Source organism: Schistocerca serialis, chromosome 1, assembly GCF_023864345.2.
Source record: "Schistocerca serialis cubense isolate TAMUIC-IGC-003099 chromosome 1, iqSchSeri2.2, whole genome shotgun sequence".
NCBI classification, from domain to species: domain Eukaryota; kingdom Metazoa; phylum Arthropoda; class Insecta; order Orthoptera; family Acrididae; genus Schistocerca; species Schistocerca serialis.
Window position 1 is genome coordinate 850,837,356 of NC_064638.1, and position 18,877 is coordinate 850,856,232.

Sequence of the window (18,877 nt, forward strand, 5' to 3'; positions counted from 1 at the left end):
ACCAGTTTTTCGAAGATTGGTTCATTTCTCTTGTGTTGACTATTTTTAAGAAACAAAATGGTGTCAAAGCATTAATAGGAGGTACTTAGAGCTCTCACATTAACCTGGAAGTGCTACGTCAGTGTGAGGAAAATGAAATCAAATTTGTAGCCCTTCCATCACATACAACCCACCTGCTCCAACCTCTTGATGTGGCATTTTTCTGGCCTTTGGAATTGAGGGAAATACTTTCTTCATAGAGGATGATAGTTTTGGGAAGCAGATGTTCATCTATTTCCAAGGATGAATTTCTTGGTTTATTATAGAAGTTTATTGTAACCATGGAACCAAACACAGAATAAAATCTGAAGTCTGGTTTCCATAAAACAAGAATTTTCCACTAAACAAACAACAGGTTTTGTCGAGGTTTCCTAAAGCTAGCCTAAACAACAATTCAGGTGATATACAAGTTCCAGCAGGAATCATCATTGGAACATCAAGTGTTTTAAATGCAGAAAATAATAAAATTGAGAAGACTTGACAACTTTCACAAGCAAACAAGGAACGGCAAGTAAGCAGCTGACAATAAAGAAGAGACAGTCAGATGATGTAACTGATGTCAGCGACACGTTTTCTCTGTGGGATTCCAATGAAGCTGATATGGACTTTTTAAATGAACAGTTGTCCAAGATGACTGTTTAGAAAGAACAGAAATGCACATCAATTAACATATGCAGCTGAAGAACGCAATAACACAAACTTTGTATTTGGAAATTATGTTGTTGTCAATTTTTAACATAAGTTGCGCCCAGTAAGGTAATCAAGAAAAATGTTGGTTGTTACATTGTATCTGTTATGGAGTAATCAAAGAAGAGTCAGAAATGATCATAAAAGTCTCATGTCATTTTTATGATGCAGAAGCGTTGTTGTACAGCATAAATCCAACCAAGCAAAGGAGCACCGGTGGTTTTCTTCGAGTGATTGGTGTAGACTAATCAAGTTCGGTTAATTGTTAAGGTGGTGAACTGCAATATCTGAAACAGTAGTATCAAAGCCTGGCATTTAAAATTATTTTTGCAATTTCTGTATGTCTTCCTGATGTTAAAATAAAGTTTTCTGGAGTTACATTGTTACTTTATTCTTTCCCAATTAGTTTTAGCAGAAAAACCAAACTGTCACAAATCACCCCCAATGCGGGGTAAGATTCTTCACCTAGAATTACATAGTGGATTTTACACCTACAGTTACTGTGAAGTGCATAGCAGAGGGTACATCCCATTGTACCAGTTATTGAGGTTTCTTCCCTTTCCATTCACATACCGAGCACAGGAAGAATGATTGTTTGAATGCCTCTATGCGTGCTGTAATTTTTCTAATCTTGTCCTCACAATCATTTAAAGCTAGTTCTTGAATCTTTGGTAGTAGACATTCTCAGGATAGCTTACGCCTATCTTCAAGTGTCTGCCAGTACAGTTTCTTCAATATCTCTGTGACATTTTCCGATAAATCAAACAAACCTGTGACCATCTGTGCTGCCCTTCTCGGTATGTGTTTAATATCCCTGTTGGGGTAATGTGGCACAGGCCCCACACACTTAAGCAACATTCTAGAACCAGTTGCTTGCGTGATTTGTAAGCAATCTCCTTTGTAAACTTCTGATGGTTTCGGCAACAAGAGAAGCGGTGCAAAACTGGATTGTGAACTTCTCACTTCTCTTACTATAGTTGACTTACTTGAAATGTTTAGCCGATCCTCTTCTCTGGATATGCAGCTGTGTCAATCTCCACAACTTCTTCTCCAAAAAAATAATGAGGCACTAAAAAATGCTTTCTCTATCTCCCTCTCTCTCGCTAGAAATAACTCAGTAGCCTCATACTTTCAGTTCAGTCCAGGTATATTTTCATTTCCACAAGTTTCATATAAGCACACAAACTCTTGCAGGTCAACTACATCGATAACTATCAGATACTATTAACTATAAGTACAATGTAATGGGTTTCATAACCACCAGAAATTCAAAAACAGATCTTGCTTCTAGCAAGCCTAACACCAAGATTAAGTACGAGTCTCTAGACACATCATGTTTCAATTGCCTATAACAATTATAATTATTTGATCACCAAGGAATAATACGCAGTTACTCCTTGCACCCTCCATGCAGGTTCTATAGTGCAAGCGGCAAACACTTGTCAGTGTCGCTTGTCTGATGCAACTCCTGTCCTCCCACGACCAACATCCATCCTGCACACACAGACATGTGTTGCGCAGTAAACATGCTCTCTCTCTCTCTCTCTCTCTCTCTCTCTCTCTCTCTCTCTCTCTCTCTCTCTCTCTCTCACACCTTCACCCTTGAGGTCCCCGAAGAAAAATCTTAACAACACCTATGGAACGGCAAATGGTGAAGAATCAGTCACACTTGTCTCCGAGGGTTGTCTGGAAGGTGTGATGTGTGTTTAGTGTTAGTCATGATTTATCTATTGGTGTAAATCATGCTATTACTTACACTATCCACCCCTTTCAAATTTGATACAAACCCTCCCACTTACATCACATTTTATAAAACGGTAAAAAACATTATGCATTAAGTATAAAATTATGTATCATATTATCACAACTATGCAATTATTCATACAATATCGTATCTTCTATCATTCTAATATCCTTCGCAGTTTATTAAGACCTTTGCACCCAGGTTTGCATAGACAAACTGGATAAGAGATTACTTTCAAAGAATAGCTAAGGAAAAAATAAGACTTAACTATACGTGGATGGCGGGAGAGAGTGGCTGGCTAGACAAAATAAGACCTAACTATACGTGGATGGCAGGAGAGACTGGCTGGCTATGGAAAAATAAGACCTAACTAAACGTGGAGACCACGTCGGCTGCTGTCGGCATTACAGTCGAGACTAGAGCGGAGCATGAAGACGACTAAAATACTTAGCAGGCACAATTCTTTAACAACCAAGGACAACGTCTTCCAAATACTTAGCGGACACACTCCTCCGACAAAGGATGACTTCTTCCAAATACCTAGCAGGCACACTCCTCCAGAGGCCGTGTTGGCTGCTGTCGACATTACAATCGAGACCACTGCTGGCTAGAGTGTATTGTGAAGACAACTTAATCACATACCAGGGGCAGTTTTGGGTGCTGTTATCACACTTCCACACTGGTGTGTTTCTCTAATGGTGGATAATAGGATGGAATAAGAAGTAGGGGGATAGTGTAAGAAGTTGGGGGAATTCGGTGCAGAAAAATTTTATTGCAGAAGAAACACCGAAAACAACTACTCTGCCCATTAACACAGAACGTTAACGTCCCTGGGAGATATACATCTTTAGGTCTTTTACATTGTATTTTCCTTTTTCTGATCCTGTTATAGGATCTGCTAAAACTAAGGTTTTGGGGTGTATCACCCCTGGTCCTCAGTAAGGTCCTTCATACTTAAGGAAAAGTTTGTGTGTGTCCCTCTTCAGGGCGGAGCTCTGAAGATTAGATCAGATTAGATTAATTATTCACTCCATAGACCCATAAAAGAGGGAATCCTCCTTGGTGTGGCACATGTCCGATAAACACCTTACAAAAATGTAATTAGAAAAACTTGAGTTTCATTAGTTTTAATGATCCTCAGTCAATAAATAGTAAAATTATGTACATGAATTAAATTTAAACTTCTAATATTTACAGGTTTAATACTTACATCTGCTTTCATTAAATCCATCATTCATACATTTGCTAGTTTCTTGGCTATTACAACCAAGTATTGTCAAAAATTAAAGTAAATTATTCATTTCAGTGATCCTCAGTTAAGAACAGTCATATTATGTACAAGATTTAAACTTAAACTTCCACTATTTACAGACTTAAGACTTACATCTGCTTTTCATACACCCATCATTCACACAGTAGGTAGTTACTTGGCTGTTACAACCAACTATTGTCAAAAATTAAAGTTAATAAATTTTCATTAAAATGGTCTACTGCACTTGTTGAGAAACTCATGGATGGAATAGAAGGAGTTGGCCACCAAAAATTCTTTTATATTATGTTTAAATTGTGCCTTGTCTGAAACTAAACTCTTAATGGTTGCTGGTAACTTAGATGCTGTTTTATTAGAACCAAGTCATCGACTTTGTATTGAAGTTTGGTAGCTTTCTCATTATGTCTACTTACTTGCTGACAAAACGTCAGGTACAATATTTTCAGTTGTTGTTGTTGTGGCCTTCAGTCCTGAGACTGGTTTGATGCAGCTCTCCATGATACTCTATCCTGTGCAAGCTTCTTCATCTCCCAGTACCAACTGCAACCTACATCCTTCTGAATCTGCTTAGTGTATTCATCTCTTGGTCTCCCTCTACGATTTTTTCCCTCCACGCTGCCCTCCAATACTAAATTGGTGATCCCTTGATGCCTCAGAACACGTCCTACCAACCGATCCCTTCTTCTAGTCAAGTTGTGCCACAAACTTCACTTCTCCCCAATCCTATTCAATACTTCCTCATTAGTTATGTGATCTACCCATCTAATCTTCAGCATTCTTCTGTAGCACCACATTTCAAAAGCTTCTATTCTCTTCTTGTCCATACTATTTATTGTCCATGTTTCACTTCCATACATGGCTACACTCCATACAAATACTTTCAGAAACGACTTCCTGACACTTAAATCTATACTCGATGTTAACAAATTTCTCTTCTTCAGAAACGCTTTCCTTCCCATTGCCAGTCTAAACTCTATATCCTCTCTACTTCGACCATCATCAGTTATTTTGCTCTCCAAATAGCAAAACTCCTTTACTACTTTAAGTGTCTCATTTCTTAATCTAATTCCCTCAGCATCACCCGACTTAATTCGACTACATTCCATTATTCTCATTTTGCTTTTGTTGATGTTCATCTTATATCCTCCTTTCAAGACACTATCCATTCCGTTCCACTGCTCTTCCAAGTCCTATGCTGTCTCTGACAGAATGACAATGTCATCAGCGAACCTCAAAGTTTTTATTTCTTGTCCATGGATTTTAATACCTACTCCGAATTTTTCTTTTGTTTTCTTCACTGCTTGCTCAATATACAGATTGAATAAGATCAGGGATAGGCTACAGCCTTGTCTCACTCCCTTCCCAACCACTGCTTCCCTTTCATGCCCCTCGATTCTTATAACTGCCATCTGGTTTCTGTACAAATTGTAAATAGCCTTTTGCTCCCTGTATTTTACCCCTGCCACCTTCAGAATCTGAAAGAGAGTATTCCAGTCAACATTGTCAAAAGCTTTCTCTAAGTCTACAAATGCTAGAAACGTCGGTTTGCCCTTCCTTAATCTAGCTTCTAAGATGAGTCGTAGGGTCATTATTGTCTCATGTGTTCCAACATTTCTACGGAATCCAAACTGATCTTCCCTGAGGTCGGCTTCTACTAGTTTTTCCATTCTTCTGTAAAGAATTCGAGTTAGTATTTTGCAGCTGTGACTTATTAAACTGATAGTTCGGTAATTTTCACATCTGTCATCACCTGCTTTCTTTGGGATGGGAATTATTATATTCTTCTTGAAGTCTGAGGGTATTTCGCCTGTTTCATACATCTTGCTCACCAGATGGTACAGTTTTGTCAGGACTGGCTCTCCCAAGGCCGTCAGTAGTTCTACAGGAATGTTGTCTACTCCGGGGGCCTTGTTTCGACTCAGGTCTTTCAGTACTCTGTCAAACTCTTCACGAAGAATCGTATCCCCCATTTCATATTCATCTACATCCTCTTCCATTTCCATAATATTGTCCTCAAGTACATCGCCCTTGTATAGACCTTCTATATACTCCTTCCACCTTTCTGCTTTCCCTTCTTTGCTTAGAACTGGATTTCCTTCTGAGCTCTTGATGTTCATGCAAGTGGTTCTCTTATCTCCAAAGGTCTCTTTAATTTTCCTGTAGGCAGTATCTATTTTACCCCTAGTGAGATAAGCCTCTACATTTGTCCTCTAGCCATCCCTGCTTAGCCATTTTGCACTTCCTGTCGATCTCATTTTTGAGACGTTTGTATTCCTTTTTGCCTGCTTCGTTTACTGCATTTTTATATTTTCTCCTTTCATCAATTAAATTCAATATTTCTTCTGTTACCCAAGGATTTCTACTAGCCCTCGTCTTTTTAGCTACTTGATCCTCTGCTGCCTTCACTACTTCATCCCTCAAAGCTACCCATTCATCTTCTACTGTATTTCTATACCTGATTCCTGTCAATTGTTCCCTTATGGTCTCCCTGACACTCTGTACAACGTCTGGTTCTTTCAGTTTATCCAGGTCCCATCTCCTGAAATTCCCACATTTTTGCAGTTTCTTCAGTTTTAATCTACAAGTCATAACCAATAGATTGTGGTCAGAGTCCACATCTGCCCCTGGAAATGTCTTACAATTTAAAACCTGGTTCCTGAATCTCTGTCTTACCATTATATAATCTATCTGAAATCTGTCAGTATCTCCAGGCTTCTTCCATGTATACAGCCTTCTTTTATTATTCTTGAACCAAGTGTTAGCTATGATTAAGTTGTGCTCTGTGCAAAATTCTACCAGGCGGCTTCCTCTTTCACTTCTTAGCCCCAATCCATATACACCTACTATGTTTCCTTCTCTCCCTTTTCCTACTACCGAATTCCAGTCACCCAAGAGTATTAAATTTTGGTCTCCCTTCACTATCAGAATAATTTCTTTTATTTCATCATACATTTCTTCAATTTCTTCGTCATCTGCACAGCTAGTTGGCATATAAAGTTGTACTACTGTAGTAGGCGTGGGCTTCATATCTATCTTGGCCACAATAATGCGTTCATTCTGCTGTTTGTAGTAGCTCAGCCGCATTCCTATTTTCCTATTCATTATTAAACCTACTCCTGCATTACCCCTATTTGATTTTGTGTTTATAACCCTGTATTCACCTGACCAGAAGTCTTGTTCCTCCTGCCACCGAACTTCACCAATTCCCACTATATATAACTTTAACCTATCCATTTCCCTTTTTAAATTTTCTAACCTACCTGCCCAATGAAGGGATCTGACATTCCACACTCTGATTCGTAGAACACCAGTTTCCTTTCTCCTAATAACGATATCCTCTTGAGTAGTCCCCACCCGGAGATCCAAATGGGGGACTATTTTACCTCCGGAATATTTTACCCAAGAGGACACCATCATCATTTAATCATACAGTAAAACTGCATGCCCTCGGGAAAATTACGGCCGTAGTTTCCCCTTGCTTTCAGCCGTTTGCAGTACCAGCACAGCAAGGCCGATTTGGTTAGTGTCACAAAGCCAGATCAGTCAATCATCCAGACTGTTGCCCTTGCAACTACTGAAAAGGTTGCTGCCCCTCTTCAGGAACCACACATTTGTCTGGCCTCTCAACAGATACCCCTCCTTTGTGGTTGCACCTACGGTACGGCTATCTGTATCGCCGAGGCACGCAAGCCTCTCCACCAACGGCAAGGTTCATGGTTCATGGGGGGGGGAATATTTTCAGAACCTTTTATATACTGTATTTTAATGTCATATTCCTGTAGGAACATCATCCACTGCGTTAATCTACTATGCAATAACCGACTACTCATTAAAAAGCCTTTCGGCTTTTATTCCCCTGTGTACGTGTGTGTGTGTGTGATTATATCTGTAGTTTTTTGGTGTCTGTGAAATGTGATGATTGTTCTGTTTGTGTCTGGTACTTGCCTGAGGTTGGCGAGATGATTGGTGTTGTATGGGAAGGAGCAGGATTAGGGATGGGATATTGGCATTTTCTCTTCGACATAATCCTCGAAGATCGTCATGGGGCGCTTGTGCTTGTCGCGGGACATGCCATACCGACCTTTGGAGTGGATGAGGGCGTTTCCTGATCTGGAAGAACCCTCATAGAAGGCCCTTGCCAGATCTTGGAAACGCTCTCTCAGGAGTGGGGTTTCAGCTGCTGCGTGCAGATCATCTATGGGGAATCCAAGAGGTAAATGCAATGCCCTCCTGAGGGCGCGGTTCTACAGCCTCTGGAGTTTGTCCAGGTGCTGCTTCGCCGCGTATCCCCAGACAGGGCACGCATATTCATTTACTCGCCGGATCAGGGGCTGGTACACATTTACTCCTACTGGGCAGCGAAGGGAGAATGGAGCTGGTTGAGTTCAGGATTGGGTATAGGTTTTTTTTTTTTACTACCAAGGGTTAATTCATGACGCTAGAGCTGCGTTCTATTACGTCATTGTCAATCATATTGTCAATTTCTTCCTTAACTGCTTCTTTTAAACTTACCGGTATTGAATAAGGCTTACTCAAAAATGGAGTACTATCTTTGATTTTAAATTTACATACATAATCGCTAATACTACCGGGACGATCGGAAAATACTTCTTCATATTGCATCAGAATTTTATATAAATCTAGGTTTTGTTCACTGGTTAATATTGGCGATTCATTTATTTTGCCCTGTATGTCAACATGAAGTGACACGTAACTTGCCTTTTCAGTCTCTGGTGACAATTGACTTGAGTCTACAGAGCGACAAGCAACTATGGCACTGGAGCCGAGCGACCTTTCACGGAAAGAACCGAAGATGCACTAGGTAGCAGATGACATCATGACACGCAACTGCGGCTGACAAGCGAGCCACTTTGTGAAAAGGAGACCTTTTACTTACTGTATTATACATTTTTACTGTTTTCATCACGAATGTAGCAGAAAATAAAACTATTAAACAAGAAAGCCAAACATACAGCACTGATTTAAATTAATTTCTTCATATTTAATAAGAGATGATAGTCATTCTTACGCCACTGACTGAAGTTTAATAGCAACAGCATAATTACGATGTGAACTGCAAAATACTAAGAAACGTCACAAAAAAAAGGAATTAGGAAAGGTAAATTTTCACTGTATAAACGTCAATATCTGTTGACTGTCTTGTAATAGAGAAACAGTAATGTCTTGTGTCAAAGCTGTACTTGGTTTCTCGAAATGTTGCACTATTTTCCTCCTCTTCTTTGTAGAGAACAACCGTCTCTGAGGCTTTATATTTTGTTCCCTTCTTGATGAAGCAGTGCAGGGCCAATTCCTTTATGATATTTATTAGAGTCAACAGCAGCTAATTGTTGGAATTGTGTGAACAATATATTTCGTGTGTGACGGAGCAAAGTGCACTGTGTAAAATAGACCTCTTTGGCGTTGCCTAACACTCTTTGTGTGTGTGGATTCTTGTGTTGTGATCGCTGTAATCTTGTTTTGTTCTTGAATGTGCAAATATAGTTATTAGTAAGATGTCTCTTTTCTCCTTAATTCTTATTCAGCTGTGCAAACCCCAATAGGTTATGGGCCCAGCGTGCATTTGGAATAAGTATATCAACAAAATAGTAAGGAGAAAGTATTGGAAAAGTTCCAATTTACGTGAAGTGCGAGTGATCCTTACAAGACGATCGCAATTTTTTTCCGCATTATTTTTCGGTGTTCTTTACGGCAATAAAAAGCAAGTTACCGTTAAGAATGAGTGCGGCACAAATTCCACAGATTGAAAGACTTATAGGTCGCGAAAACTATGCAACCTGGAAGTTCGCAGTAGAGGCGTATTTACGTTTAGACGACCTATGGGACGTGGTAGATGGGACAATGAAATCCACAGATCAGAATTATTCAAGTAAGGATAGGAAATCAAAATCAAAATTGATATTGCTGATTGATTCGGTGAATTATGTTCATGCTGAAAAAGCTGCTACAGCGAAAGAACTCTGGGACAATTTACGAAGTGCATTCGAGGATGGTGGTCTTACGAGAAAAGTAGGATTATTACGCGAGTTCATTACCACTCGTCTGGACAAATGTAAGAGTGTAGACGAATACGTTAACAAAATATTAACCACGTCGCACCGACTGAGAAACATCGGATTCGAGATCGCTGAAGAATGGATAGGAACATTGCTTTTGGCAGGACTGCCCGAAAGGTATGCACCTATGATTATGGGACTTGAAAGCTCGGGTGTACCAATCACAGGCGACAGTGTTAAGGTGAAAATCCTGCAGGACGTAAAGAGTGTTCCAAGCTGTTGTACATTGGAGAAGGAAGGTGCGTCTGCTCTCTACTCAAAAAACAAAAAGAAGAAACCGGTGAGGTGCTATAAATGTCAGAAGATGGGACATATTGCGTCTCAGTGCAAAGAAAAAGTAAGCCCAGGATCAGACACTCAGCGAAGGAGGTATGTTACTGATAGCCCAGAGAGAAGGACCAATAACAAAGGTAAAGCACTCTCATGTTTTTATTCTTTTGGTGGGATGAGCAACCGTGATATGGAATATATTTTAGACTCAGGTGCATCTGTGCATATTGTTAAAGATAAATCACTTCTTTATGACATCAAAGATAAGACTCATATGGGAATATCTACTGTTGATGGCAACAAACTCCAGTGTCACCTAGCTGGGAAACTAGATCTACATGTAAGTGTAAATGGTGAATCAGATATGGTTACAGCACACAATGTTCATTATGTGAAAAATGTGGCAACTAACCTGCTGTCTGTAGGGGAAATTGTCAAGAAAGGAAATACAGTCACCTTTGACATGCAGGGTGCAAGAGTAATCAGTGAAAGTGGTGAAGTTATAGCTACAGCAAGTAACGAAAGGGGTATTTTTAAGTTGGATATCATTGACAGTAAACATAAAAATGTTAGTGATTCAGTATATTCAGCAGAAGGTTTTTTATGGCACCGGAGGCTTGGACATCTAAATAGAAAGAGTATGTCTATAATAAAGGATATGGTAAAGGGAATACAGAATTTTAGTGTGTCCAAGGATCCTTGTGAGACATGTATAAAGGGAAAACAAGCAAGGTTACCCTTCAAGACTAGTAAGAGTAAATCCACAGAAGTCTTACAGTTAATCCACACAGATGTATGTGGTCCGATGGAGTGTGAATCCATAGGTGGGAATAATTATTTTCTTATGTTTATTGATGATTACTCACGATATACTCATGTTTATTTTCTTAGTTCTAAAGACCAAGTGAGTGATATCTTTGAGGAATATTGCAATATGGTTGAAAGATGGACAGGAAAGAAGATCAAGATCATCAGGTCTGATAATGGGAGAGAATATATTAACCAGAAATTGAAGAAACTTCTGACAGAAAAGGGAATCAGGCATCAAACTACCATAAGGTACAGCCCATCTCAAAATGGGGTTGCTGAGAGGGCTAATAGGACCATTGTTGAGAAAGCAAGGAGCATGATGACTGACGCTGAATTATCCAAAGATTTTTGGGCAGAGGCAGTGTCAACAGCTGTATATTTGAATAATAGATCACCTACAAAAGCATTAAAGAGTAGAACCCCTTATGAAATATGGGTAGGAAAGAAACCTGATCTAAGCAATATAAGGGTTTTTGGGTGTGATGCAATGGCACATATTCCAAAACAGCTGAGAGGAAACTGGGATCCGAAAGCTAAAAAGTATATTTTTGTAGGCTATTGTGAAAATTCAAAGGGCTACCGATTAATGGATCCATTGACTAAAAAGATTGTCACAAGTAGAGATGTAATATTCTTTGAAAATAGAAAGGACTCAGAAGAGAGCAAAACCACTAAGTCAACTGCACCTAGTTCAGAAGGTGAAACCTTGTGTGAGGAAATAGGAAGTGAAGAAGAGGAAGACGACAGCCAAGGACAAATGGAAGCAATTTATGATGACAATGAGTTAGAAGATGAAAAACATGAAGAAACCAATGTAAGGCATTCTTCTCGTGTACCAAAACTGAAGGAATATCCGGATTTTGAGATGTATACAGCACAGTCTTTTAATGATGAGCGAAGAACAGCAGAAGAAGCAATGAGTGGCCCAAACTCTCAAGAATGGAAAGAAGCGATGAAGAAAGAATTAGAATCTTTATATCAAAACGAAACCTTTGAATGGGTAGATATGCCAGGAGATAAGAAACCACTGCAGGCAAGATGGGTATTCAATCTGAAGAACCCTGAAAGCTCATCACCAAAATACAAAGCAAGACTTGTGGTAAAAGGATATTCACAAAAACAAGGGGTAGATTACGAAGAAACTTTTAGCCTTGGTAGTAAAACGAAATTTAATAATTCATCATATGGATGTTAAAACGGCATATTTAAATGGTAAATTGGAGGAGGAGATATATGTCATTCCACCAAGGGAAGCCATAAAAACCAGGTCAGAAAGTAAAAAGATTTGGCGTTTGAGAAAAAGTATTTATGGACTTAAACAAAGTGGACGCTGCTGGAATCGATATCTACATGAAATCCTGATAAATATGAATATGAAGCAATCCAAGGCAGATCCCAGCATTTACTATAAAGGGAGAAAAGAAGAAATAATAATAATGGCGATATGGGTGGACGATTTCTTTATTCTGACTGAAAGTGAAGGCCAAATGAGAATTTTCAAGAAACAGCTGCAAACCTAGTTTAAGGTGCATGATTTGGGAGAAGTTAAACGTTATTTAGGTATGCAAATTACTAAGGATGAAGAAAGACAAGAATTGAGCATAAGTCAATCATCATACACGGAAAAAATATTAAAGAAATTTGGCATGAGTGATTGCAAACCCATAAGTACTCGAATGGAAGTAGGAGTGAAGTTAAGTGTAAATGAAACTGATGTGGAATTTGACAAGAATGTTCCTTATTTAGAAGCAGTAGGGAGTCTGTTATATTTGTCTCAAACATCATGACCCGACATTGCTTTTGCCACCAATGCAGTGAGCAGATATTGCAGAGACCCAAAGGAAAAGCACTGGAAAGCTGTAAAGAGGATATTCCAATACCTAAGAGGAACCTCAAACTATGAGCTAAAATACCATAGAGATGGTAACGCAAAACTAGAGGGATATAGCGATGCGGACTGGGGGAGTGAATTGGAAGACAGATACTCCACCACTGGCTGCTGTTTTAAATTAATGGGGGGCCTCAGATCATGGTCCTGTCAAAAGCAAAAAACTGTTGCATTGAGCACCGTAGAGGCCGAGTATATGGCACTATCCTACACCACACAGGAAGCATTATGGCTACGAACATTAATAAGTGAAATAGAACCCAATTTAATTGAGGAACCTACAACCATCTTCTGTGACAATAAGGGAGCCATAAACCTAGCTAAAAATGATGTTACTAGTGCTAGGACAAAGCATATTGATATACGGCACCATTTCATTCAGGACCACGTAGAACGACAGAACATTGCCGTGGACTATCTACGTACAGAAGACATGTTAGCTGACCTTCTGACCAAACCCTTGGAAAGGGAGAAGTTTGAGAAGATTGTGGGACTATTTGGTTTATCTTGTAGAAGCAACACACAAAATATAAGTTCAAGGAGGGGTGTTGGAATTGTGTGAACAATATATTTCGTGTGTGACGAAGCAAAGTGCACTGTGTAAAATAGACCTCTTTGACCTCTTTGGCGTTGCCTAACACTCTTTGTGTGTGTGGATTCTTGTGTTGTGATCGCTGTAATCTTGTTTTGTTCTTGAATGTGCAAATATAGTTATTAGTAAGATGTCTCTTTTCTCCTTAATACTTATTCAGCTGTGCAAACCCCAATACTAATGTAGCTTTCAAGCTTGACAGCTGGCGTTTTAAAACTTACAGTTGCCCTGGAGAAGATATTGTGTCAATCACTTCAGAAAATTTTCTCTTCATGTTCTCCTTCTCCTAAGTTAAATCTGAAGATTCAATATTTCTTGTGCTGAGTTCGACCAATATACTTTCTTTTTCACTTACTACTGATTCCCCTTCTTCATAAATATGTAATATATCCTCGTCATCATTAACATCACGAAAATTACTGACGTTCACTGAAATGGATGACTGTCTTGTTTTGTATAGGCAGACAAAGTGAATATGTTTGCACATGTTCCATCTGATACTCGAATCTATGCACGAATCTATGCAGCCCTGACAGTCAATACAAATCAATTTACAGCTGCAGCCTTGCACATTTGGCTGTACAAAATAAGTGACACCCACATCAGAAGTAGATGATGGTACAAGCCAGCCTTTTCCTTCTTCAACTATGAGTTCCTGAACCACCTCAGAACTTAAGTCATGCTTTGAGCGAATATCCTTGAGTTTGCTTGTCAGTTTTCCCTTGGTAAGAATAATGAGCCTGTCATGTAATTTGTCCCTGACGAAGCTCATTAATGCATGAATGGATTTGTCAAGTCGTTTTACATGTTTACCACGCAAATATATGTATTTTATTGTTCGATGCATCCTTTCAATATGCATGTTTGTATTGATATCACTGTTGGCTCTGTAACAATATGTCCAGCACCTGGTGCTTTTAGCATAATGTTCTTGGAGGTAGAACCCAAACTCAGCTGTTACGGGATCTGAAACCACGCGCTCCAGAGCTAAAGGAAATACGTGCTCAAATGTTATGATGTCTCTTTCCTGCATTAAACTTCTCACTAGCTTATAAGTTTCAACTTGTCTTTCCTTTGATTTGATTTTAATACATATAGTTTTCCTCCATGCCCTGTCTGTATGCCACGAGCAATACAGTCTTCTCACAGGTTCTTCCATCTGTGAAAGCCAAGCATTGTAAAAAGACTCACCTAAATCTGACATGAACACTTGAGGACGTACTTTTTCTACTTTAGTCTTTATTTCATTAAAAAATAATGACAGCACATCTTGATCAGACCTGTTTGAGATAAGAAAAGCACAAGGAAAACCTTGTCTCATGTCGTCAAGCACAAGAAGTGTAATTAACTCGAAACGATAACCATTAGTTCCATGAGTTCCATCAATGCATATACTGTCACTGCCGTACTTCTTCAGAATTTCACATTGAGCATTGTTCATAATGATGAGGACAAAGTCTTCACTTCTCAGGAGAGGATGACTTTGGCTGCTTGTATCTTGTGGTTTGTAGAATAAAACACAGGGATTATCGCTAGCATTGATTTCGTTTACCAACGCTTCTACGCTGATGCCATCGTCTTTATGTCCCATGACTTCGGAACGTAAATTATTACACTGCTCAATGTTGTATAAATCTTTTTTTGTCAGTAGATGGATACGCTCTAGCATGGAATCAGATAAAGTGTCTCTTACTTTGTCGCCGGCCGAAGTGGCCGTGCGGTTAAAGGCGCTGCAGTCTGGAACCGCAAGACCGCTACGGTCGCAGGTTCGAATCCTGCCTCGGGCTTGGATGTTTGTGATGTCCTTAGGTTAGTTAGGTTTAACTAGTTCTAAGTTCTAGGGGACTGATGACCTCAGCAGTTGAGTCCCATAGTGCTCAGAGCCATTTGAACCATTTCTTACTTTGTCGAGTATCGCTTGCAATGGTACCTTGTTTGCGATGTTAACGGCTAACGTGTTTCTTTCTTCTTCTGTCAAATCTAAATGTCTAACGCCATTTTGATGATCTACATGGGTAACCACGTATTTTACTTTGCAGCTACCATCTCCAGCTTCGGTTACTTCAATGCTGGAAGGACATACACCTCCTATTTTGTTAGTGCCTTGGATTTTCATGCGGCGAATACCTTTACTGTTAGATACATATTGTCCTGAACAATGGCATACTAAGGAATGCCGATTGACATTGTCCAAAGTACGATACGATCCACACTTTTTGACGTAAAGTGACAACGTTTTTCTCTCAGTCTGCTTCTTCCACTCACTGAATTCCTGGAAAGATGCAAATTCAATCTCTTCAGATGCTATCGACACAGCATGTTTCATTGACAAGTGATCATAATTGTTTTTCTTCGAAAGAACTGAAATATCGCACAATGAGCATTTCACTTTCATAAAACTATTTTCCAATTCACGTTCCTTTCTTTCGTGGCACATTACATTGTGCTCATGGTTGAACTGTTTGCCACATGAACTACACAAATATTTATAAAACTTTTGCACTCTTAATTGTGGAGCGATATCATTTAACTTTCCTGGATGTACCTGTGATACATGTTTCCGCAGAGTCTTGTTATAGTTATAGCTTTTTCCACACTCTGGTTCAAATGGCTCTGAGCACTATGGGACTTCACATCTTAGGTCATCAGTCCCCTAGAACTTAGAACTACTTAAACCTAACTAACCTAAGGACATCACACACATCCATGCCCGAGGCAGGATTCGAACCTGCGACCGACCGTAGCAGTCCCGCAGTTCCGGACTACAGCGCCTAGAAACGCACGGCCACCGCGGCCGGCTTCCACACTCTGAACATGTGTATCTTTTTTCTGGATTCATCATATTTCTGATGGAGTTGTCCTAGTTCAAGAAGGAGAGAACCTTCACACTTTCACAATACCTCGAAGATTTCACACGACGACAACGAAAACTACACACGCGGCACATACACAATAGACCACATAGGCTACTAGCATCAGGCCGCTATTCGCCGAACATGCCATTTTCCGTGTCGTCTGTTGTATCGGCTCTTTTCGCTGACGCTCGGCTCCGGTGCCGCAGTTATGCGTCGTTCAGCATCGGCTCTTTTCGCGAACGCTCGGCTCCGGTGCCGCAGTTGCTTGTTACCCTGTAGACACAAGTGACGATTGTGCTGTCGCTGTTAACCACAAACATTGATTCTCAATTGTTTGTTTACCAATATAGATGTCCGTCACAAACTTTACACAATATTTGCAGTCACCTTTTCCAAAATAAATAAATATTCTCCTCAAAATTCAATATGACGTTAAATTCTAATAGCCAGTCTAGGCCAATTAACGCATCCCTATTGATATTTTCTACTACTTATAGTGTCTGACGAAATGGGATATTCCCAATGTTGCAGTTCACCTGGGTCTCGTGTTTTACAGCTTTGCTTTTTGTTCCAGTAATGCCGACTTTGTACTTTCCCATTAGTGGTAGTATCGGTAAGTGATATTTCGTTCGTAATGTGTTAAAGAAAACTCTAGAAATAAGTGACACTTCACTCCCGGAATCTATAAATATGTTATCTTCAAAATCCACTACTTTTCTTATTATTGTTGGTTGTGGATTAATGGTAGTTAAGCTCGGTTCTTCCAGTAACAACCATACTGTGGTTGGTATTTTATGCGTGAAATTAACATACTTATTATGGACTAGGCCTTCTAATGTATTCCTACGACCTGGGCCCCGGCCCTGGATCAAGATCGCACCACGTTTTCTTCATTATCGGTAATCACTGGTTGGTTACCGAATTGGGGTATTACGTTACCACTTTGTACTCTATTACTGCTTGCTACAAACGCTTGCGACGTCACTGGGCCTATATTCGAAGTTGGATGCTTCTTTTGGTAATTATCGTTACCATTACTCCTATTACATTGGTGTACTCTAGCAAAATTACCCTCATGTTTTCTAAAATTATTATTTCTATTACTTTTATAAGTCTGATTTTCATTTTGGTGTACGCTCTCGTTACGGTCCTTGTTCGAGGCATTGAGTGCATCCACAAAAGACAACAGTTCTTCTTTGGTTTTCCACCCACCACACAATATATCTTTCCTGGCGTGAATGCGTAGACATCTTATTAGAATTCGGACGAACCCATCTTCCCCCATGGGCTTATCTAAGTACTTCGTCCGTGTTAAATGCCAGTCAAAATACTTCTCATTGTACCCCACGTACTGTTGTAGTACTTCGGGTCCCACAAATCAGATATTAATTTCTCTTGGGCACTAGCTGACCACCTTCCCCACTCAAGCTTCTCCTAAAAGGTTTCCCGCTGAAAATTCGAATTTATTTGGATCTTCCCAGTTTTCCGGCAAGGCTTGGTTAAACGATTTCAGAAAACGAGTAGGATGTATTTCCCCCTCTGGTTTAAACTTTGGAAACTGTCTGGATAGTCCAGAATTTGCCCCCCACTGGAGGTCGGTCATTACCCCACTGGTTAACACGACGTTAGAAGATGTCACTTTCTTGTCTACCTTATCCTGGATAAGTTTGAATTCTTTCCATAAATTATTTATACATCTCTTAGTATCATTAAGTTCTGAACCTAAATTTGAAGAAACATTGTCGGGGGTTACCCTCTCAGCAACTTTTAGGTCGATTATTTCCTCTACCTGTTCCTCCAGATTACTTATATTTACTATGTCTGAAGTGGTTCAAAAATGGTTCAAATGGCTCTGAGCACTATGGGACTCAACTGCTGAGGTCATTAGTCCCCTAGAACTTAGAACTACTTAAACCTAACTAACCTAAGGACATCACAAACATCCATGCCCGAGGCAGGATTCGAACCTGCGACCGTAGCGGTCTTGCGGTTCCAGACTGCAGCGCCTTTAACCGCACGGCCACTTCGGCCGGCGTCTGAAGTGGTTTAATATTCCGTTCCACGTCATCTACTCGAATGATCACGCCTGCAATTTGCGATTGGACCATAGGTATTAATTTATCCTGTTTGTCCAAACTCTCTTTTAAGGCGTGCAACCTATGCTTTACAGCATCGAATGTAACATTGCACACGCTTTGGAATGATCCTAACTTTTCGCCAAGTTCAGTTTCTACATTTTTACATTTATCTTCAATATCAAATTCTAGTTTTTTAGCTAAGTCCTGAAATTGGTTACTCTACGTCTGACCAAAGTCAGTGAACAGTTGGTTTACATGGATACTCAGGGAATTACTTAATTCATTCTTTAAACTAATTGCAAACTCTCCACTTTATCATTTAAGACATTTAACTTAGCATTTAAAACCTCACCCTGTGCTTCTAGTTTTTCACTTAAAGTAGCACTTAGTTCCTTTCTTATAGCAGCTGAATCCGCCTTCTGTTCATCTAATCTAGCATTTAGTTGAGTATTCACTGAGTCTAGTGCTTTAATTAAATTTGCTACCTCTGTCCAATCTGGCATTTCTTTCCTCAATGTCATGGCCATAGCTAGCTCTCATGTTTCCCCAGAGTTTTGAGTATTTTCCATA

At 39.7% G+C, this 18,877-nt stretch overlaps 1 protein-coding gene across 1 annotated transcript; it reads right to left on the minus strand.

Annotated features, from left to right (window-relative positions):
- Positions 1-13,660: 13,660 nt before the first annotated feature.
- LOC126440333 (uncharacterized) lies at positions 13,661-14,815 on the minus strand. Its single transcript, XM_050090640.1, has one exon. It carries the CDS (start codon positions 14,813-14,815, stop codon positions 13,661-13,663), a length of 1,155 nt encoding a protein of 384 aa, XP_049946597.1.
- Between the last annotated feature and the right edge of the window lie 4,062 nt (positions 14,816-18,877).